General features: G+C 47.0%; 1 protein-coding gene across 1 annotated transcript in view; it reads right to left on the minus strand.

The window, feature by feature from the left end:
* Positions 1–24,681, minus strand: part of LOC138516928 (uncharacterized) — a 382,418-nt gene that overhangs the window by 256,990 nt on the left and 100,747 nt on the right. Inside the window, exon 4 of the mRNA XM_069632392.1 lies at positions 14,862–14,954. Coding sequence (XP_069488493.1) covers positions 14,862–14,954 — 93 coding nt within the window. The remainder of the gene's footprint in view (positions 1–14,861; positions 14,955–24,681) is intronic.

A 24,681-nucleotide genomic window follows, 5' to 3' on the forward strand; every position in this document is an offset into this window, starting at 1 on the left:
GGTGTTTCTGCCTACTAGTTAAACCACCGACAGATGGACCGTAATTCAAAAATCATAGTGAAGAAATCCTTTGGAAGGTACAATGAGCTAAGAGCTAGCGTGCTGACAGTTGCTTTGGCTACGGCTCTAGCTCACTTAGCCATCAAACAGTCATTAAACAAGCCTTTGCAAGGGCATTGTACATGAGGCTGCGCCTAGGATCTCTGCTCTTGCGAGACATTACTAAAAACTGGGCCTGTTCTCCTAACACTGTATGTCCGCTGTGTGAAAATGGCGAGGAAACAATGGGGAATATTTTATTGTTCTGTAATAAATTGAAAGATCTTAGAACTACCTACTTAAAACGCCTATTCAGACTACATGCTGTTTCAATGGTCAGTGGCGCTATCCATTTATGTAATAACTCCATGGATCTAGCAGTGGCTCATTACATCCACAGATCCTGGCTAAGGAGGATCAAGGACCTAGGGTGATTACTGTGATGCTCTGGAAATGTTACTCCTTTAGCATATGGGTTTTGTAATTGATGATTTGTAATCTGTATTTTCATAGTATGTGAATTGGTTTTTACAATGACTTTTTATCTTGCTTCCCGTGGATTTTAACTTGATAATTGCGATTGTGTTAATGAGGTCTTTCTTTTATTCAGTGTTTGTTTAATGGTGACCATAAATATTCCGTTGTGTCTTTACTGATATGACCCATGCCGAATAAAGATATTAAATAACAATTTAGGATTCAATTCCCTTAGCTTTCTCCTGGCATCCCTCTGTCGGGGTCACACTGCCATTTTAGCATAGTTCAAAAGAAATTCATTCTAGACTCCTTAGATTCTTCCTTTACCTAAGTCCGGATCTCATCCCCCAGTCAGGCTTTCCCTAAAGCCTCCAGTCAGGCTTCACGCAGTTCTATCATCACAATGTTCTGGGGTGTGTTAGGTTTCACCCCAATTCACAGCATCCCTCAGTCGGGATCACATTTGCCTCCACAACGAGTCAAAGACTTTTGACTGTACAAGGGGTTTGGTTTGAACCTCGTTTGACCACTTTGACACCTCATGTGGGCCTCCCCTACGGCCTCTTGGTATTTGCAGTTTCTCCCTATTCGGGAGAGGGGGCACAAGCTAGAGACCTTCGAATGAGTGCCCACGCAGCGAAGGGACCACTCTATCGCTGGTGCCAGTTTCTCTCACAAAGATCACAAGGGTCTCCCTCTGTCGGGCTTGGACCCCTCTTAGGATTCAAAAGGGCCTCCCTCTGCCGGGCTTGGACTCTTCTTAAAGGCTCACAAAAGGCCTACCTCTGCTGGGCTCAGACCCTTCTCCAAAAGTTAACAAAGAAGACTTCCCTCTGCCGGGCTCGAATCTCTTCTTACAATTCACAGTTTAAAAAAAAAAGGGTTTTGGGAATTCCAGTCCCAGAATGCACTGTCAGGATTTTGCTCCCACTTCTCAGCTCCACAAAACGGCATTTGGCATTGGGAGCTGCAGGAGCTAAAAGGGGATATTGTTCTGAGCCTCGGAGACCTGGGCTCACCTGACTGGCCCAGGGGAGGAGTCTTGCTGTGGGTACTGCCAGGCAACCCCAGCTGCCCCTGGACAGGGTCGGATTGGCCCCTTGGCCTTTCGGCCCGTGGCCAGGCCGAAATCATCCCTGGGGAGTGGAGGCCGTGTTCTGGCCATGCCTGGGCCGGTATGGAAAAAAATAATTGGAAAACGAAATATATATTTTTTTTCACTTAAAAAAAAAGAAGCCTTCTTAGGTCGATAAATGAGTACCATCACAGGTTGGGTGATATTGTAGGCATATTTGTTCTATAAAAAAGAGCTTAAGCGTAAGTGCTATACAATAACATATCATTTGGCCTTGGACGTCTGCTTGGATTCACAGTAATTTAGTGTACTTGGGGACAATGCTATTTGATGACACTTCCTGTTTTGTCGAGGGGTGAAAGGTCGTGTTTCATCGCTTCTTGGGATGTCACGTTGGGGTGGGGTCAAATGACATCACTTCCGGTGATGTCATCAGAGGTCAAGTGTCGTGAGGCGAGAGGTGTGCAACTTTTTGAGGTGAGGGGTTGACCACTTTTTTTTTGGATGACCGGGCCTATTTCGTGTCCCAGTTCGACCCTGCCCCTGGACTTGCCTTTGGGCGGTCCAGCTCCCTCTCCACTGTGCATTCGCCTCTGGAATCACATGGCCAGTGTCAGTGTGGTTTTCTTCTCCCCCTCCAGGTCTCCCAGAATCTCTCCAGTTCTTCTAGCCTTCCTCTGGCTTCCCGCACCTTCCATTATCCCCTACTCGCTCAAAGTGTGCTTTCCTGCCCCGTCTTTTATACTTTCTGGGAGTAATGATTGGATCCATGTGTGAGTGGCTGGAATGGAATTCCTGACCCTGCCTGTCTCCATTAGTGGGACAACACGGTGGTCGTCCATAGGAGCTAATGGCCCAGGAATTCCTATGGGCAATCCTTATTCCCCAATCTCTCTCCTCCTCGTCCCAGTGGTTTTAGGGAAAACCAGTGTGGATGGATTATGGGACTTGCATACTTCTTCCGAAGAAAACTGGAAAACCCATGTGAGTTTTTGTCAGGGTGAATGGGATGCCTGTAGTGTTGGGTACAAATGGGTTGTTGTAGGGCACGGGGTGGTATATGTACTTTCCTTCTCCCGGTTCTCCTATGCTTCGCTTCCAGTTTGGTATCTGTTGGAATTGGTGGGGGGGTAACGTTATGGGTTCTGAAATGGTGTATGGTAACAGAGGGAATGTCGGGTAGTGAGATGCTAATCCATTTTCGCTCACAGTGAGTTGTCTGTGAGAAAGTGTCTGTGTTGAAAAAGGGGGGGTTGAGTTTCTAGATACCGCACTGGGCAGGACAGTGAAAAGGTGTCTACGGTAAGGTGTACCGCATCTCGCCATTGTGTGCCCCTATCCTACTACTCGAGGACCCCTCACCCAGGCAGGTGATCCTCCCGCACTCGTCCATTCCCAGGGTCTGGATCCAAGGGTGATGGCCATGCCCTGGCCACCTGAGGAAGGTATTTTAAGGGTTCAGACAGTGAGACACCATCAGGTTTCTCACAGACCACTCATTCTGTTCAATCACAGGAAACTTAGCAGGATCATTTTTTAAATCCACTTGGAACTAAAGTAGTTTATAAATCCATCTATAGGGTGGATTCAAAACTTCCAGAACACTCCAAGACTCTTAGGGGACAATAGAGATGATCAGCTGGAAGATCAAGTCCTGCCTTCTGCACCCAGGGTGCTCTGTACCCCGAATTATGGCTAGATCACCCCATGCAAGTAATGTTTGCATACTTTCTTGATGGGGAAGAGTAGACATAGGACCTCCATTCATCAAGTGGACTGGCAAAAGGACCAAAAGTGTTGGTAAGTCAAAAGGTACTGCCTTTGAGAATGTCAGTGTTAAGCACAACAGTATTTGGATTTGCTACAACTTCTATGTTTCATCCGAGATACACCTCCATCTAAACATTGAAGCTTCTAGCATCTGTCAGCCGACTTCTTGCCTCCATCGAACCTGCCTGGAAAGCTGTCGAGAGATGAGGGCCGAAGACCCTCACCGCCGGTCGAGATATTTCAAGCCGACTCACTGGCTCAAGCCAAAGAAAAGGATTTGTCTGCCTTTGTCAGTTTCCAGATGAACATGGAACCCTTGAGCCACGCTGGCATGGGTATCCAGTGATTTTACCGAATACATTACAGAGAATGCTTTTTCACTGAAAACATGAACAACGAAAAAAATACAGAAATTTGGTTAAAAGGTATGTGGGGGTAGGGTAAGGGGGAAACGGGTGGGGATCGAGTTGGGGTGGGTTTAGGCTAATAGAAAAAACAAGGGGTTGGGGGAACCCCCCAAATAAAATAAGTCTATTTTTTCAGTTGTTTTGGGTCCGGTAAAAAGGCATTCTCTGTAATGGAATTCGTTAACATCACATAGATCCGCTGACATAACCTATTTATATATTTATTATTTTATTGTGCATTTATAACACACTTAGTACCAGCGAGTGATTTCTAGGTGCGCGTTTGGGATTCGAACAACCTGGGTTGCATCGCATTGCCTTGCTTTCAAGACAATCGTGTTGTGCCTGAGCTATCCTGTGCTATCCTTTCCATCCTGAGCTACCCTTCCTTCCCTCAGCTATCCTGTGCTATTGTTTCCATCCTGAGCTACCCTTCCTCCCGTGAGCTATCCTGAGATATCCTGAGCTATCATTCCTTCCCTCAGCTATCCTGAGCTATCCTTCCTCTCCTGAGCCATCCTTCCTTCCTTCAGCTATCCTTCCTCTCCTGAGCTATCCTTCCTCCTGTGAGCTATCGTGAGATATCCTGAGCTATCCTTCCTCTCCTGTGCTATCCTGAGCTATCCTTCCTCTCCTGAGCTATCCTTCCTTCCCTCAGCTATCCTTCCTCTCCTGAGCTATCCTTCCTCCCGTGAGCTATCCTGAGATATCCTGAGCTATCCTTCCTCTCCTGAGCTATCCTTCTTCCTGTGAGCTATCCTGAGATATCCGGAGCTATCCTTCCTCTCCTGAGCTATCCTTCCTATCACCTTCCTGTATCCGAATGCAGTTGAACTCTTAAACCATCCCTCTAGCTAGATCTACGGTGAGGTGCTTGAATCCCATTAACCTGCTCGCCACGTTGTACCACAACTTGAACTATTGGAAAAGTGCCAGAAGACCATCTAGAAGTTATTGAAAGACCAAAAAGATGTTATAATGTGAATGGATCGGAGGCCTCCAACAAGGCTTTTCTAGGTTCCAACAGCCTGGTTGTCTACCTTGGGCCTTAGAGATGGTTAAAGACACCATTCCAATTTCCAGTTTCCAATTTCCAATTTCAAAAAGATTACAGTGCCACCAAGTACCACAGGCTCATGCTGGGAAAACCTTGTATTTCACTCTAGAAAACCATTTAAATCACAGGAACTTCTGTTCCCTTGATCTGTGGCCATTGAGCAAGCAATCGTGCCGGGGCATGGCGAGGAAGATGCCAATCACAAAACAGAGATGAGGAGACTAAATAGCATGTGTATGGAGTACACTGCACACGTAACCGACTGTCTTGTGACAGGCCAAGTCTGTCAAAGCTGTGGCAAAGCCAATCACTATGTCACTGTGTGAAGCGCAAATGTGAGCAAGAAAATAGTGCCAAAATAACCGATGAAGTTTCCCAATTATTCGATGCTGTACTAAGGACACACTGGCCAAGGCCCTGTCTGGCTCTGAATCAGTGGATCAATGAGGAATTCTTCTAAATACACGCTGTTAGGTTTTCCTTTTGCTGCTTTGCTTATATGGGACACCCTTTCTTTTTGCTTTGTCTTTTCAGCCGACCTGACTTTTTTGGGGTAGGTAAAGACTGCTGCTTTACTTCCCTTTGTTTGTGCTCATTTCTATGGGGAAACGTATGCCCAGGGCATTTTATTACAGGAAAACCATGTCTTCCCTAGTGAATTTCATTTAGCACCCGGGGCAGGGGAGCCAGCCAGTTAGGTTGCTTGGATCGCACTCCAAGCAATCGGATGGCTGCTCTTCACGTCACACTCCCCTCCAGTTTTTTGTCCCTTTCCAACTCATTCACCTGATGCCTTTGGTGGCAGTGCTGCTGGCATTCCATATTTGTGCCAGCAACCATGGAAATGGAAGAGGGGCTCAGCATGAAACCCCAGCATCCAGCTCCACGGCAGCCATTTTAAGCAAGTATTTTGTTTGCATGAACATCCCGTGCCTTTAAACTAAATACATTGCTGTTAGCACCTCGGGTTTCTGGATTGATAACTCGAGGTGTTAATAGCAAGCGCATCGAACCGGCGGGCTGCACCAGGGCACATCGTGAAGACCCTAACTGCGCTTGTGCCTATAACTTGGGCTCCAGGCTGTTCATCCGCTCCGGTGTCATTGCTATAGTATTTCTAAAGCGCCACACATCTTAAATGTGAAGGCAGTTACGATCCTTTTTTTATACTTATAACAACGCAATGCAACGTGTCCATGATGGGCTGGTGGCAGCAGATATTTTTCTACAATGTTTTGACTTTTTACTTGTGCACTTTTGCATTTTTCTGCATAATGCTACAAAGAGTGCCAAATACTCTAAAATGGCTGTGCCATGGGATTTTCGCCTGTCCTTTAGTCATATTGTCGTTCTTCCTCCTGCCCTCTCAAGTCAAGAATTGCCATATATGTAAAACCCTTTCCCGCCCAAAGCCTCTGTTTATTGAGGCAAAGCGGAAGTCTGTGTGTGTGGTTGGATGTGGTGGTTGGACTGTCTGGTCCCAGTCCACCTCTGTGCGCTTGAGTTTATGTTGCTGGGCAGAATGTTTTGTTCTTTGCCAGATTGAATGCTGCAGACCCTTTCCAACGCTCACCTGATATCCACGGGGACGCCACTCAGCCCTGGTTGGACCACTCGCACTCTCGAACCCCTCTCTTGGAATCTGTTCGGCCGACGATGGGGGCTGCAATACGGGAATATCAGATTTAAAACCTTACTGTCTCTTGTTGCTTGGCTCCCACCTCCCTTGAGGACCAAACCTTCCCCTTCACTCTTCTCCTCATCTTGCTTTTTGTAGGATGCGCTCGCAGTCCTGCTTCTCAGTGCATGGGCGTGTAGCTGGTGTGGGCGGGTCGCGACCTAGTTGCTTCACTGGTGCGGGCCCTGTTTGAGTCCAGAACTGCTGTGACTCCAGTTCGTTAAGGTAAGTTTGCTGTTCTTTTACAGTCTTGATAATCTGTCCTTCTCTCTTTCTCTTGTCCCTTGATAATGTTTCTGCTTCTTCCTCTTGGTGCAGGAAGAGGTTATAGGTGTTGTCGTGCTGATTGGGATTGAGCACGAGGCGGTGAGTGAATGCGCGATGCACGGCGCTATTCGTCTTTTCTTGTGCTGACCTGTGTCTCCCCTCTTACTTGCAGGCTGCTGTAATGTCCCAGAATGGATGCTGACTGAGAGAGCACTAAGCAGTCAGTGAATGCGCAGTATGCAGTGCCTTCTTGTCTTTTAATGTGCTAACCTGTTTCCTCTCTTTTGTAGGTCATTGTGAGGTTCCGGAACGGATGCTGACCAAGAGCGGCTCGGATTCGGGTAAGCGTCTGATTGTTCTTGCTGTTTTCTGAATTGTAAGATGGAAACGCTCACTAATGCTGTTTTCGCTCTTTTCTTCCCAGGTTGAGGCGTCCGTAGATGGATGCGGCACTGAGATGCTGAGTTCACTGGACAGGGTGAGCGATGGATTGCGAACATGATACTACTCACAGGTAAGTGTCGACTAAAGATGTTCTTGTTCTTTCAGGTACGTGGCTCCAGGAACGCTGGCAAGGAACTCGGGAGATCGAGCTGAGCATGGTGAGCGTCACGCTGCTAACCGCAGAGTAACGCAAAGCGTGTTCCTCTGCCTGGGCGTGGCTTATATAGCCCCAGGTATCCCAAGGCCTGATCACACCCAAAACACTAGAGCGCATAGCACAGTTCTTAGAACTGAGCTATGTGGGCGCCTCCATGTTGCACAATAGCTCATTAACAAGTCCAGGTCCCATGTCATCCTCACAATGAGTATGAACCTGGCACCAAAGGCGCCAGGACTGACTCCAGGAGCGTCTGTGATGAGATGGCAAGGCCTTTAAAGCCAAGATGCAAAATCGTAGCCTGGTTCCAGTGACTTTCCTATCGGGGTTCGGGGAAGGGATCATGACATTGATGGGGACTCCAGTCCAAACCTTGAATAAAGGGAGGACTCCTACAGCAATTTGATAGATCATTGTTGGATCTGATACTCCTACAAGGAAGTGCAGCCCACTGAAGACCTGAGGACGTCTGTTGCAGTTGATCAGCATCACTCTCCAGTGCAGTCCCGGTGAAGCCCTGCTCCTCTGACCTGGTCTCAAGAAGGCCCTCATCAGTCCTTTGTGCTGGATCTGTGGAAACAACCAGTCTCTACTCCTGCTCAAGGTCCATGAACCACCCGGTGGGCTGACCAGCTCTCTCTTGGGCTACCTCGCTGCAGCCATCCCCATTTGAAGTGCATCCTTGTAACTTCAAGGATCTTCAACTTGTGCTTCTAGACTGCATCTGCATTTTCAGCCTTCCAGCCCCAACAGAAGCCGGGCACTGTCTTCTCCTTTGTTCGCCAACTGAGGTCCGCCGGTCGCCGCCTGATCATTGCATCCAGTCTTCTTCACTCCCAGGAGGTATCCTGAGGTCATCTTCTCCACAGAAATCGTCTTACTTTCGTGGCAAATGTGATCAGCTGGTTAGTCTATGGAACCATAATACAATTACTGTTACAGACCAAAACGAAATCCCATGGCCGAAAACAACCTCTCCACCCACGACTCATGGGACTCCCTCGATCGGACGAATCACAGAAGTACATGCCCCAATGGATTCATGTACACCTGAAGTGGTCTCTGGGAAAAAACAGAATAAATCAGTGAGGGGGTTAAGTTTACATACCTACTTTGGCCCTCAAACGCCCCCGAACTCAATAGAGTTACATAGGTGTAAAGTCTGTTCCCTTTCTCTCCCATGCCTGGCTCATATCGGTGGTGGTCTAGTGAAGGATCCCCCAAAGCCTTTTTTAGAGTGGTGGGATGGCGAGAGATACTTACCTAAACTTTTCCTAACTTCTGCCGATATAAAGTGCAGTCCTGTGAGGGAACACAGTCCAGTGGGTGACCAAGGGAAAGTGCTTGGAGCGGGAGGGGCTGCAGTTCATTGGGAGGACGGCCATGACCCATCAGTATACATAAGGGCCAATGCCACCAATCTCAGCAACTGAGGTGTTTAGCATGAGAGGGCGAGGGGGAAGGAAGAGGTGAAAAGGAAAGTCTTGAGGCACTTCCGGAATCTGAGGAGATACGTTTCAAGACGGAGAAGGAGGTGGAGGTTGTTCCATAGGAGGGCGCCAGCCAAGGAAAGAGCTTGGCCTCCAACTCGCTACTTAGAAACGGGCTTGACACCGAGAGTTGGAGTCAGAGGAACTTAATGACATGGTGGGAGAGTATTTGATGATGGTAGATTGCAGATAGAGTGGTCCCTGGCCCCAGACAGCCTTATGGATGATGCAGAGGGATTTTAATGTTATCCTTGCAACAATAGGGAGCCAGCGGAGAGATTTTAGGGCTATAGAGATACGTTCCCTGGGCTTGAGGCTAAGGATAAGTCTTGCAACCCTATTCTGGAAAAGCTGGAGGTGGCCGAGAGAGGAATTGGGTAGAGTAAGAAAAATGATGTTGCAGTAGTGCTCTAGAGACATTGAGCTTCTAGGGAAAGGTTAATCAGAGATGCATGCCTGGATGGGGCTCTCTTCTTGGAGTGGAATTAAGACACAATATTGCCTTTGGAGAAGGCAACTGGCCAGTTTGTCAGAGGACTTCCGCTCTGCAGCTCTGCACTTGCGCTTGAGGGGTTCGAAATCAGAGTCATACCAGGTGTTCCATTTGGTAGCATGTTTCAGGTGAATCCCCATGACTGGAGCAAGGATATTGAGAGTGTAGGTAATGGCGAGGTGGAAGTTGCTAAGAGCAGCATCAGCGGTAGAGTCTGGCATGGGAACGGAGGGGGGTGAAGGTAGATGCGGAGGCAGCAGCTGACACTCGTTTCATCGGACAAATGTTAGAGAACGAGGTTGGCAAAGCTGGGGGAGGTGAGGTCAGGGGGCTGAGAAGGCCCAAGTGAGAGGATAGGAGGGAGTGGTCTGACCAAGAGAGAGGGTTGACAAGAGCGGGTGGGGCAGAAGATCAGTGTGGATGAATGCATCGAGAGTGTGCCCAGCCAAGTGGGTAGGACCAGAGGGGAGAATGAAGAGGGAAATCGAGGCGCAAAGGTCCCAGAAGAGAGTGGTAGCCGTGATTGAGGAGTCCAGGTGGATGTTGAAATTACCAAGTGCAAGGAGTTTAGAGGTAGAGGACAGGAGAGAGGAGGAGAAATCCGCCCATTCTGAGAGGAACAGTGTGATAGAGCCAGGTGGTCGATAGATAGTGGCAATGGTCGAGGAGGAGGTAAGAGAGATTACCAGGCTGCAGTCCAGGCTCTCGAAAGATGATTATAGCTGGTTGGGTATGAGGGAAGGGCCCCACTCTGGGAAGATCAAGGCAACCCCACCGCCATCTTGGTTTGGGTGGGGCTTAGAGATGATCTCCGTCAGGGAGGAGGGAGTCAAATGCAGCGACTGGGCTAGCCTTGAACCATGTCTCAGTGTGGTTGAGGATGTTGAGGTACGGGTCTTTAAGGAGGAGGCATGTGTCAGCAGAGTGTTTGATTGCAGAGTTGGCATTTAGCATAGCCAGGTGAAGCAGGTCTCTGCCTTTAAAGGTTTTCCGGTGAGGCATACAGGGACATGGTACCCTACATGGAGGTGGGGGGGCTCAGAATGTAGGAAGAAGGAGTAGCAGGCACAGGAAGAAAGTTAATGTGAGATGACAGGTGTCAGGCAAAGAGGAGCAAGTTTAGTTGAGGACCCTGAGCCATGATAGTGACAATGGGGGTCATTACGAGTTTGGAGGCAGCCATGGTGCTAGTATCACCATGGCTGTCTCCAAACCCGTGTCCGGGTCCGTGGTGTCAGAATGGGGACTTACTGGGACATTCTGACATTTGCGGACCCGGTAAGTCCCCATTCTGAATACCATTCCCCATTCCCATTCGAGCCCCCATAGGGCTCAATGGGCTCAATGGGAATGGGGAAGGAGCTAATAATGGGCCGCAAATAGCTAATAGTTTTACCAGCCGGCCTTAGTGGGACCCGCTAAGGGACCTCGGAATGCGGTGGTAGGGGGTTAACGGCACCGGCATCCTTACCAGTGCCGTTAACCCCCTACCGCCGTACTCGGAATGAGGCCCAATGATACATCTGGATAATGAGAAGCCTGCCAAGAGTACATACCATCTAGTGTCACTATTAATGGGAGAAGTTGCGAGAAGGGAGAGAATAGAGATGAGTTGAGGAGTCCAGATGTCTGGGGAGGTGACAGAAAAGAGAATATGGTGACAATATGTCTGGGGGTTGCACTGACATAGGTGTCAGCAATGGGCAGACCAGGGTTAGTGGTCAAGAAATATTTTTTAAACGTTTTCCTTCCAGACATTGTGAGAGAAGGGCGATAGGTGATAGTATTGCAGTTGGACTAGATAGGGGAGATGGTGGGTGCCATAGAAGTGGCGGAGAGATACAGGTTGGAGGATAGAGCAAGAGGGTGCACTGCAGAGCTAGAAACTCCTCCGGGTGACCTAGTAGCCAAGGGAGAGAAAACAAATACAATGGGAGCACTTGAGCACCGAAGTGTACATTTTGAGAGAGAGCACACCAAGATTTTGAAATATTCACAAAGGTACACAATCCAATGCGAAATGGGGGCCTGGAGATGGACAAACACTTGGGATTCGACATATTCCTCCTGTTGGGCAAGTATCACGGAGCGGTGGTGTATTTGCATGCTATTTACTTCTATATCGCCTTACACAAAGGCGCTTTACAGAAATTAATACATTGGTACAAAAATAGTCAAGATAATTATTTCGGGAGGATCGCTCAGGGGCATTGCATCGTGTTGGAAGCAAGAGACACAGAGCAACACAGGTTCGAACCCCAGGTCCAGGCTTAGAAACCTCTGGGATTTAAGTGCTTATAAATCACCAATTATGATTACAAGATGGCCAGGAAACAAAAGAGAAGAACAGGAACAAAAGAAATCAAGAAGAATTTTACTGATGACCCAGAAAACATTTCAGAGTGTAAGTCAAGCGAGTGGCTCACAAGGTTCTGTCAAATCCATGATCAAGCTTCTTAAAAGTAACCCCATCACACGCCATAACCCAAAATGACTCCTTTTTCAAGATATCAAGGAGTCACCCCTGGGTGAATCCCCATACCCACAGACCTGAACCTGCAGACGTGGGCAGTTGTGCCCCTGCTCCTGGTCCCTCTTATCAGGCAAACCCAGAACTCCCAGAGGTACCTCCATGACCTCATCTCAGAGGTGGAAACTAAGGTTCCTCCCAGGTCCCCCCCGCTGCCAAGGCCGCCTGTGAGTAGGAGCACATGATCAGGATAGGGACAAAGAGACCACCCCTGCTTTCCTGAGAAATAGCAACATGAGTCACTGAGAAGCATGTTAATTGAACTTTAATCCTCACGTTGAAGGGGTGCTTACACTGCCAACTGTTAGGAAAGATTTTCATTCCATGTGTAATTTTCCCTCCAGTTGTGTACCCCCTCACTTTTTGCTTTGTTTAAACACCTTAGTCTGACTTTGCCAGAGGAGCATAGCCTTCAGCTGCACTCCTCTGGGTTTTCGCTAACTTTTTATGGGGAAACTGACATGCCCTTAAAGACAGTCAGTGCTGGGAGACTTTGTTTCCCTTAGTCCTTGTTAATGTTGCAACTTTTCTGCAACATGTTGCAAGTGCACCAAGTACCTTACAGTGCAGTGCACATGGGTCTTCCGGTCATTTCTAAAGGCCGTAGTTACTCTCAAAGGATGTTTTAGGAGAAGTGCATATGTGCCTTGGACAGAGCTATTGGCAGCTTATCTTTTCGTGTATTTTTAACCCTTTCCTGTCAGGTAAACCGTGAGTACCGTGTTAGGCACGGTTAGGTGGCCTGGGACCAAAATGGCCACGCCACAAGGTTATTTGTCCTGTCCTTTGGCCATCTTGCCCCTTCACCTTCCCCAGGTCGTGCCTACCCGGGTCAGTCCTTATTTGGGAATGCATGCCATAAGTGTGCATCCCCAGGATGGGGAATGGCCTGTCTAGTTCCAATACACATCCTGGGTGCCAGAAAGTCTGGTGTGCTGGGAATGCCTGGGACCACTGTGGTCCATGATTGGTTCAGGTATAGTATGCCTGTATGTGAGCAGATCTCCCATTGGGTCCTCTTCATTTTGGCGTGAAGGAGATTTTGGGTAAGGGAAGGCTCCATACCATGTTGATCTCTGGAGTTCACACTGAACGAAGGATAAGATCCAACTATCCTGAAACTAAGAAACTGAGTTGAGGAACCGCTGGTGACCCGCTGGATGGTTTGGCACCCTGAGCCTGCTTTTGTCCTGTGGGACCCTCTGCATCTGGTCATCTCAGAAGGTCTGGGAAGCCACTTAGACCCATTAGAATATTCTCGGCACCTTCATCAAAACCTGCAAGTAAGCCTCTTCGGAAGTGTCCCTGGGCCAACCAGTGGGCTGACCAGCTTGCGCAGGACCTTTGCCCTGGTACAGCGTTGTTTCGAGGAGGCCCTTGAAACTTGGTACATCGAATGCTCAGTGTTCACGGCACTTTCACACCGAATTGCATACACTTGGCATTCCCAGGTCTGGACTCTTGAGTCCACCCGAACCGGAGTATACACGGTTACAGTGTCACCCAGCCGTGGTCACGAACTTTGCAAGTTCATTGCAGCTGTGCCCCTCTGTGCCCCGAAGCCTGCTAACAGCGGAACTGGCCTGATCCATCCAACAGGAGCAGAGAAATCGCCACTGTCCCGTTTGGGACTCAACGATGTATCTTTGTTGCTGAAATCCGCAGAGCCACGAGATTGCCGCATTTGACCCTGCAACTGAAGTGGACTCGACTGCCGAAGTTTGTTCCGGAGTGCGCCGGGGGTCGGTGAGTAATTGCAACCCTAACCACTGGCCCCTAGCACTTCCATCCATTTTTACGCATGAGTGGCCCCTGAGGGCCCCTCTCCTTTCCACTGCTAGTGCGAACTAGCAAACTATTCCCAAACTCTGGAACCTCCTCTGCCCTGTTGGCGAGACCCTCCACGAATAGTGGGAACTTATTCTGCATTACCTCATGCACCATCCTGAGCTGCTACAGACCCTTGAAGAGACCCCGTTTTGCCCATCTGCATTACCGTGTGCGCCAGCATTGCAAGTACATTTGAGCAATAGACTCCACTCTTCCTAGGGATTGGACTGCCTCTCAGTTAGGATTGTGTTTGATGCAGAAGGGACTAAAGACTATTTGCACTGCCTGCTTCCTTCCCCTTTTAGGTTGTAGACCCATTTCATGCATTAACCCTTTATGTATATATGTATATTGATAGGATTGTGTTGGCTTAGAAGTATTACTGTGATTTATTTGTGTTTTGAAACTCAAAGGCCTTGAAATAAATGTTTTTGTATTTTTAATATATATACACACCTGACTGGGAGTGATTTGTAAGTGTCCTTTACTCTGTGCTCATTGAGATCTTTCAGTCACCCACACCCCTCTTGAGACCTAGTCTTGACTGCCAATGCTACCCTGATTGGTCTGGCTTGTCCAGAAGGTTACCCTGTTCCAAGAAACTAGGCTGTCCTTCTAAACCTCTGCTCACCAAGTCAGAGTTCAGAAATCTGTCTTAACACCAACCATGTTATTATTCATTGGCTGCCGTTGAGCCTGGAGTCTCTGAGCCTGACACCCACACTCATGCGGGCTGCGGGAAAGCAAGCGCTGGCCCCAGTTTTCGAGCGGGAGATGCCATTTGGTAAACAATTCCTGCTTCCCATTACAGAGAGATGGCAGTGTGTTCCAATGTACAGACCATGCAACTCCAAACTTCCTCATGGAGTATGGTTCCCCACGTGTGCACACAAACTCTCCCTCCGTTTCCACGCCCCATGAGTGATACATGGCAGAGTCATGTGTTGGTGTCAGATATGGCGAGTAGGCTCCTCAAGTGGTATCAGTAAGTACCATCTCATCACTTTGTAGGTGGCAGGAAGGGTGCATCTGGATGGGGGGGTGGACATCTGCCGCGGCCTAGACTCCCACTACCTCCGCGAATGGCATGTATGCATTGAAACTGACACTCAACAGTTTCCCCCATAATACTATTCAAGAAACTTACCATTGAAGGACTGTATCAGAAACACCAATGTGTAGAACAAATTCACAGCAGGAGCTAAAATCATCAGAGGACAATCGATAATTGAAGACGAGTCTGCAACAAAAAGCACATCAGTCAAAGCGCAGAAGGTTCCCTTCTTATGTTTATACTCTGAAGGGCCCTGTTTCTCAGCGCTCTCTCCTCATTCACACCTGCAATCAAGGAGGTATCTGGACAACAACCTCTGCATTGCCTGCACTGAAGAAAGTCCTGTCCCATGAGATAGAAACATTCCCTTGTAACTCTCGGTATCAGCATCATACGGTTATCGACACTTATGCAGAAAATCTGTCGTATTCAGGCATCGTGGTCAATACGCCAATGCACAGGTACACTACGAATGCACATAACCTGTGCATATGTGCATTTAACATACATCAAAAGTGCAAAAGACATATCAAAGCATGTCTGGAAGGGTGATCCATGTACAGATAGATTTCAACTATTGGACATGTTACACTTTCCATTATTTTAGTGACTTTGTTGCATAGTGTATGTGATATGACTTTCTTCATTGTAAGAATGCATAATAATGTGTATGCATCATGTGTTTTTTAGTTGGTAGTTGACATTATCTACATGTTAGCAGTGCAGCAAATGGTGAAGGCATGGCCCATCGCCCAGGATGCCTTTGACCCGCCTGATGTCTGGGGGGAATGGATCCTAACAGAAGTCTTGCATCAATATATTCTGGACTTTGAACTGCTGGATATCTGGGAGAAATGGATCCTGAGAGAAGTCTTGCATCAATATATTCTGGACTTGAACTGCCAAATGTCTGGGGGGAAAATGGATCCCAACAGAAGTCTTGCATCAATATATTCTGGACTCGACCGGCTGGATGTCTGGGGGGAAATGTATCCTAATAGAACTCCTGAGCAACTGCCACGAGTGAGGAGAAGGGAAACTTATAATGCCACTTGCAATCTGTGACATGAGGAGTGTACCTTGTTGATGACTGTCTGAAACGGTTTTTTGCTACTAATAAGCAACTGCTAATCTGGATTTACTACCAGAATGCTGAACTGTAATACAGTTTAAAATGGATAGTCATTCTCCATTTGTTTACTGTTTTTTGTATGGGGTTAACACCTTATGTAGCCTTTGCTACATCTTGGCAGGATCGGAAGACTCGAATGCCCCAAAACCTCAATGTATAATTAATGTTACTGGATGGTTAGGCTAGCTAATGCAGTATTTTTACTTCGTTGTATAAACACCACAACTTTGTCTCTGCCCCTGATATATTTACGTGGAATATAACCCAGAAAAGATTAGGAAAGAAACATGTTGGGCTTTTTTAACTCCCTTTTTGGTTTTATGTATGTTTTGTGAATGAACATGAATACTTGAGAATGGGAATGGTATGAATGTGATAAAAGTGGATGAGTGATGAACTTGGTATGTCCTTTGTGATTTTGCACGACACAAGCCCCTTTAATGTTTGTGCTATGAAAAAAACCTTCTCTCTATTGAAGGTGTTCTATACATCACTACTCGGAATCCGATATGTTTATTGGGACAACAAGTAGCAGACTAGCTCTTTTAAGCACTTTTGGATTATTACCCTTGAATTTATTGTATTGTTAAAACTGATATAATATTGTTTCGTCCTCATTTTATATGTTGGCCTATGCCCAGTCGCTTTGTGAGGAAATCCGTATTGCAAGGTCGCAACCTTAAGTGAATCAAGCCTCCATTTTAGGTTAAAACCACCATTTTAGTTTATCGTGCAAAGTCACTCTGTGGCCTAAAATAGCCGACCTGTGTTCTCTTGTTATTACTTTAACCTCTTCAACCTCTGTAGGAGAGTTAATCTCCAACCTGCCTGCAGGCTACATGTTAGGGGCCTGTAGACCTTGTCCTTTGTTGACCTCGGGATCAGGGGATTACTTGAATCAGCGATGTTAACCTACAAGTATATAAGAACAATAACGCTATTTAAACATGTTATGCAAAACATCTGTTTGACCTGCATTAAAGCAATGTGTAAAGAGTGTAAAGTTAAACCCAGAGAATAATAGTGTTTGTTAGTAAATGTATTAAAAAGTAAACCGCATGCACGAGATATGTAAATTAGGAACGAACCTGGCGCGACCCTAGTCCAGTACATGATTAACTTTTAGGAGGCTGAACATCGTTATGAAGAAACTGTATAAATACGCTGATGTCCAGCTAGCAATTGCTGTTCACTGCTCACATTGAACCCTGCTGGTGGTCTCTGTGATGTATTGACGGCCAAATAGCTATTTGTGTACTTTGTTTTGTAAACTGTATAGTATTGCAATAAAGATTCTGGGAATCTTTACAAGCCTGTGTTGGTGTATTTCTCTTTGTATGGTGTAAAAGCCTTAATATTGTATTTTCTGATTCCACAGTATAACCTGTGAAATTCAAATTAAAATATCTATTTTTCCACTTACTGAAGTAATGTTTTGCTTAACCAAGTATTGAAGGATGTCAATGGCATGAAGTGTCTTCCCTAAACACATGAAACAGCTTTGGAGTCACAGGCTCTATTGTTAAAAGTATAAAGGGTTAATCCCCTTTGATGAGGATCCGCTTGAGACTCCATATAACCACCCTCTGCCTCCAAGTGTGGTGTCCTAATAGAAGTGTTGCATCAATACATTCTGGACTTGAACTTCCAGATGTCTGTGGGGAAATGGATCCTAATAGAAGTCTTGGATCAATATATTCCAGACTTGAACTTCCAGATGTCTGTGGGGAAATGGATCCTAATAGAAGTCTTGGATCAATATATTGTGGACTTTGAACTTCCGATGTCTGTGAGGAAATGGATCCTAATAGAAGTCTTGGATCAATATATTCTGGACTTTGAACTGCTGGATGTCTGTGGAGAAATGGATCCTAATAGAAGTCTTGGATCAATATATTCTGGACTTTGGACTGCTGGATGTCTGTGGAGAAATGGATCCTAATAGAAGTCTTGGATCAATATATTGTGGACTTTGAACTTCCGATGTCTGTGAGGAAATGGATCCTAATAGAAGTCTTGGATCAATATATTCTGGACTTTGAACTGCTGGATGTCTGTGGAGAAATGGATCCTAATAGAAGTCTTGGATCAATATATTCTGGACTTTGAACTGCTGGATGTCTGTGGAGAAATGGATCCTAATAGAAGTCTTGGATCAATATATTCTGGACTTTGAACTTCCGATGTCTGTGAGGAAATGGATCCTAATAGAGAAGAATCTACTTTTTATTCCTATAGTATTCGAAATTGTTCCTAGATCTTGTTTAAATTAGACAAAATGGGGGGATGGACAGCAGCCGCAAGATGGATGCCTAATTCCTTCTCCATGTCACGGAGTCAGTATTTTAAGATTTCTTCTTTTCCCAAAGTTACTTTCCTCTGCTATCATTTATGGGACTCTACCCCGCTGTTCGAGAAGGACCTTGTGATATTACATTATTTTCCTTGTTCTGCTTCCTGGCGATTGATTCAGATGATGGTGGACACCGGTGAGGTAGACCCCATCGCCTCGACCTCAGATCCTCCAGATCTCTGTCCATCGGAGGAGCTGATGCCCCATGTTGGCTGGGGGGGCACTTTTGCCCTGCTGCCTTTTGCACTTGGTGATTCTGCTCCGATGATCTAGCAGGGACCTTCGCTCGGCTCAGGGGCACAGCCTGCTCTTTTGTGCCGGGTGCTGCCTTCCACATGCCCAAGGCCTATAGAATTCAGTTCCCCATGAGGCGCCCACCTTGCTGTGCCCACAGTGCCTCCGCTGAAGTTCAGGATGATTGCAAATTCCTCGTTAACGTAATACAACTAAGATAATAAGCAGGTAAAGAGAGGGGAGGAGAATGTGACAAAATAGAAGGAAGTAGAGAAGAGTAAGTGGGTGAAGAGTTGTGGGAGTGGAGGGTTGAGGTGAGCGATTGCAGGGCAAGTGAAGAGACTAAGACCTTGCATACTTAGCGCTTTATGAGAGAATGCCACCTGCTGCTTGCTCACATATATTTCTTGCAGCCCCCTTGCTGGACCACCATAAATGCATTGTCCTTCACAGGGCCGCTTTTGGCTCTCTAGGGTTGAGTCCTCGTTGGTATGACCTGCATACATACATACCTAGCCCCCGATGTGCGCCTCGTTGCTAATTCACCATGGCTCCTCCAACCAGTGAGTGTGATAAGTGTACCCCTACCCACTGTGGTGATGTCACTGCTCCTCAGCCGAGCTTAGACACAGTTATTTCTTTCTGATTGCCCAATTGCTGCACCTCCATTTCTAGCCTGGACCATCGTAACCCCCCTGGGAAGGAGGAGGTTTGCTTATTCGAGGAAAAAGGATGTCTTTTATCGAAAGTGCCCATGATTGAAAGTGCCCATGATCGAAAATGACCATGAAGCTGCAGAGTGGAGGCCATCTGTAGAGAAACATTCTACGAAATGGGAGTCCTATTAATCTAGTGCTTTCATTAATTCGAATTCCAAGATGGCGTCTACCATTATCTCTAAAAGGAGCATCAAATATTGACAAGCCTACTGTGCAAGGAACAACGTGGCAGTGTTCCTCGTCAGGAGTTCTCAAATACTCTCCGGACTTTTAAAGAATATTATTTACTGTCCAATTATAAAGTGCCCTACAGGACATTGCAGACATCACTGCACTAAGCAAAACTTCATGGAAAAACAGTGAAAGCACGCTAAATCCTTTGAGAATTAAATATTGTAGAGACATCACGAGACTCCCAGTCTTGCAAGATCTCGGCACGAACCAGGAAGTGCCGGGTCACAAGAGCGCGGAGCGCGAAGCGCGAGAAGCCAGAGCAGAGGGCACGGAGCAGGTTCCTTTGATGGGACTTTAACAACCCACTTACAGACTTTGAGGCATCACAGCAACCTGCACTGTTGAGGGCCAGTTGCCCTAGGATTTAAGGACTGTTTAGTTCATGGTTAATGCAATGCTGGTAGTACTGCCTAAATAAAAGGGTTTAACCAGCTGCACTGAAGTCTCCCTCACATTATTGTACAACATAATTAGCGACAAGGATCAAGACTCAACCCACGCGGCGCAATGCAACGAGCAACTCCAACCCCGCCTTTTCTTGAAACGCCAGATAGGCCTGCCATCCCATGGCCACAATGGCAATCCTTATTTACCACGTACCTGTAAGCATTGTGAGTCGCAGGGTACACGGCAGCAAGACGCAGAGCCATGTTATTGAATGCGCTAGGCGTAGAAGGACAATGACTGTTTGGAAGCCTTATGCCCGAAGAAGCAGTGGATGAAAATGACGACATGCATAAGGCGGCCCGTCAGAAGAATAATCAAATGGTTTGCCAGCAAAGAAAACACTGTTTTGTACAGAATACGGTTCTACAGCCGCAAACAGGAAGCATCCGAACCGGTGGACGACTGTGTGACTAAGCTATGCGAATTAGGCACACTGCAATTTTGAAATAACGCTGAAGGACTAATCTGCGATATGCTGATGGTAGATACCCACAGCAGGAAAGTGCAGGACACGTTTATTTTAGAAAAGGAGTTACATCTGGAAAAGGCTGTCAAGATCGCGCGGGCAGCTGAGGTGACCGCAGGACGAAGGAAAGAATACACGGGCGGGCATGGCCCAGTGGAAGTACAAGCCGTAGCCTTCCGGACCAAGAAAGAGAAACCAGTCGCTGATGCAAGAGATGGGAAGTGGGGAAGAAAAGAACCTTTGAAGTGCCACAGATGCACCAGCATTAACACTTGGCAAACGACTGGGAATGTTCAGCAAGAGATAAAGAGTGCTCAGTTTGCAAGAAAATCTGACACTTTTCGATAGTATGCATATGGCGAAGCAAAAAAGTCAGCAAAGTCAATGCAGAGTACAATGCAGAGAGAGATTCCTCCTCCGATGAAGAAGGGAGGCCCACTGTGATAATGATGGACAGCCCACGAGCCAGGAGGGAAAAGCCTCACTGTGCCATCAGAATAAACGGCTTGAAAACGAGAGTCATGGCGGACGCTGGCTCGGACTTAACCATACTGCCCCTTCGCACATACAAAGAGATGATGGGTGCCGAAACTGTCGAGATCCTCAGCACCCGTGACAAGCCCACAATGTTTGGAGGTGCATCCATTGACCTACTAGGGTACATCAAAGGGAAAGTAGAGTTCAAGGTGAGAGAAACCACCAAAAGAATATATTTCAGTCAAGAAGGCACAGCAGTCCTAGGGTGGGACGATCAAGACAAGCTCAACATCAAGTTTGATCCCAGCATGGAAGACAAAGTGTTGACGGTCAGTACAAGAGGAGCGCTGGTGGTCAAGGAAGACTTTCCAAGCTATTCCAGGAAGGGCCGGAAAGAATAAAAACGTTGTTCACAAGATACTGCTCAAAGCGAATGCAGTCCCTGTCAAACAGTGCCAGCGACATCCAGAAACTCACTCAGAAACCAGCTTGTCAGAATGGTGAAGGAGGGCACCATTGAAGAAGTCGAGGCCTCAGAGGGGTTGAGCCCTGTGGTCCTCATCAAGAAACATAATTCACAAGGCTTAAGGGTATGCACTGATCTTTGCAGTCTCAACCTGGAAGTGATTTCAGACAACTACCCCCTTCCTAGCATCAATGAGCTAATCCTCATGATGAAAGAGGCCAGAGTGTTCTCAAAGTTAGACATGAGGGACGCGTATCATCAAATACACTTGCACAAAGACTCCAAGCCACTTACCGCGTTCATCACCCCGTTTGGCACATACCAGTTCACAAAGATGCCATTCGGCCTGTCATCTGCAGCCTCGGCCTTTTAGCGAATGATGGACTTGCTACTATGGGATATAGGAAATGTGTCCCATTTCCAGTACGATATCCTGGTCTATGCCGCAGATGAACATACACATGACTTTACCTTGAAGAAGGTTCTCACCAAGATACAAGATTCTGGAGTCAAGTTAAGGTATGAAAAGTGCGTATTGAGAGCACGTGTAGTTGAGTCCTTAGGGTACCAGATCTTGTCACAAGGCATACGGCCCTAACAAAACCTATTGGGAGACATAATCAAAGCTCCAGAGCCAACTAACAAGGATGAAGTGAGGTTGTTCCTAGGACTCGCAGAATATTATGCCAAATTCATCCCCAAGTTTTCAGAAAATTCGACACCACTGAGAGATATACTCAAAAAAGGCAGTGAATTCACATGGCTGGAAGCCCAGTAAAAAGCGGTGGAAATTATCAAACAGCGCATAGTGGAAGCACCGTGCCTGCAGCTGTTCAATCCAGGTTGGTGTACAGTCATCACCACAGACGCCAGTGCATGTGGGTTAGGAGGTGTCCTCACACAAAAGAAAGGAGACACAGAACATGTGGTAGTTTTTGCTGTCTACGGCTGAGAAGAACTACTCCACAGTCGAGAAGGAGATGCTGGCGTGTGCATGGGCGGTTGAACATTTCAATTCTTATGTGTGGGGCACTAAATTTAAAATGGTCACTGACCATAAGCCCCTCATTCATATGCTCAGTCCTGGTGGGACAAAAGTGTCCACACCCCGGTTGGCACGCATTGCAGCCAAGCTGCAGGAATATATCTTTGAGATTAATCACATAGCAGGGTGAAAAATGTACAGGCGGACTGCATGTCAAGGCTACCTGAAGACAAAGACAAACCCACCACCTTCCTGCAGGATGAATGCATAGTGGTGTCTATCCATGACCTCGAGGAACCAGATTTGCTGGAACTATGTGAGATGCACTGGAATGAAGAAGACAGCAAAGACCACACGATCGTGAGAATCCGAGAGTGGATCAGGAATGGATGGCCAGATGAAAGGTCTGTGCCAGAAGGCATGAGACCGTCCGGAAAGTGCTGAGGAAGTTTTAGAAGCAGATGGGCTTATCATGAAAAGCGATCAAGTGATACCACCAACGGGGATGAGGAAAATTATCTTATGCAGAGCCCACTCAGGGTATCTAGGGAACACCATAACGCAGCGACGAGTGAGGGAAGCATACTGGTGGCCCTCCATGGATCAAGAAATTCGCACAATGATAGAGAGATGCCACGAGTGTCTCAACAGTGATGAACGCTTAAGGGCCAGGCAAACCCTGATGATTCCCACAGAGATCCCCTAAGCAGAATGGTTGAAAGTGGGACTAGACTTTATCGGACCGCTGGAGGCGATGACCCCTGAGCATCGTTACAGCATAGTTCTGGTGGACTACCTTTGGAAGTGGGTAGAAGCAGAATTGTGTCCCCAATATCACGACTGCCACAGTGATAGTAGTCCTCACATCCATTTTTCAGAGGAAAGGGCTCCCCAATGAGCTAGTTACAGACAATGGAGTACAGTTAGTGTCAAGAGACATTGAGTCATTCCTGCACAAAAACAACATTCATCAGAGGAAAGCGGCGCAGTACCATCCCCAAGCCAATGGATTTGTGGAGAGAGCCAATAGGTTCATTAAAGGAGCCGTCCAACCTGCAACCGCTTCACGGAGGTATCCCCTCAAAACTGTCAAAGAGGCCATAGCGGCCCACAGGTTAACTTCTAACGGGATCACCCAAATCTCCCAATTTTGCATGCTTAGAGGGAGGAGAGCAGCATCTACATTAGTACCGCCATGGTTAGCCAGAGTAAGAGAAGATGACAGAGTAGATATGATTGAAGTAGTATGGAGACTAGAAAACTGCAAAGCATGCATGAAAAGATGGAGCGACAGAAGAAGGACGACCCAAAGTCGAGAGGTCGAGGAAGGTGATTGGATAAAAATACGACTGCCAAGCAAGGACCAAATGACAGGTTCGAAGTTCAGTCAACCCATAAGAGTGGTTCACAGAGGAACCAACCACGTCCGCACCAAGGATGGCTGCACATGGAACATGGAGCGATTAGCCATGTTTAAGAAACATTGTGAAGTAGAAAAGCCACAAGAGGAGCCAACTCCTACGGAGGCCCCGTCAGAGAGACTGTGCGAGAGCAAGAACCGGAAGCTGGAGGGAGAGAGACCATGGAAGAAGAAAGGGAAGGAGACGGACCAGAAGTCTTCCAGGAAACTGGTCAGGTATTGGACACCAGCGGCAGGAAAGAAGATCAACCGAGAAGGGAGCACAGAACGTCGATGAGATGCAATGACTAAGTTATGCTATAAGTGGTTCTGCATTATCAACGGGAGGTGTGTAGAGACATTGTGAGACTCCCAGTCTCGCGAGATTTTGGCATGAACCAAAAAGTGCCGGTTCGCAAGAGCGCGAAGCGCAAGAAGCCGGAGCAGAGGGCACAGAGCAGGTTGAGCTCCAGATGCTCCTCTGATGGGACTTTAACAACCAACTTACTGACTTTGAGGCATCACAGCACTCTGCACTGTTGAGGGCCAGATGCCCTAGGACATTAGGTCTGTTTAGTTCATGGTTAATGCAATGCTGGTACAGCTGCATAAATAAAAGGGTTTAACGATCTGCACTGAAGTCTCCCTCACAATATTATACAACAAATATATTTAGAGGGTGAAAGAACAGAATCACTGGTGTTAGTATTTGTGAAAAAAGGCAGAGTTGAGTTGGATGGGAAACTCCTTGCGTGGGAGTGACAGGTCCAGGAGACAATCATCCATTTCTTTCTTTTGTGTCCTGTGTATTCATGGATAAAGAGCCTGCCCTAAAATGGGCAGGCATCAAAGCACTACAGGAAGTCCTGATGGGATCTAATGAAACAGCATTTCTAATAGTGGATTTTACGATTGCAAATTGCATTTATAAGGCATATAGGATCAGGTCAAAGCCCCGAGCCTGCTAAATCTATCTCCTCTCCCCGCCCGCCATACTGGAG

This window comes from Ambystoma mexicanum, chromosome 6q, assembly GCF_040938575.1.
Source record: "Ambystoma mexicanum isolate Mex_15411 chromosome 6q, UKY_AmexF1_1, whole genome shotgun sequence".
Lineage (NCBI taxonomy): Eukaryota > Metazoa > Chordata > Amphibia > Caudata > Ambystomatidae > Ambystoma > Ambystoma mexicanum.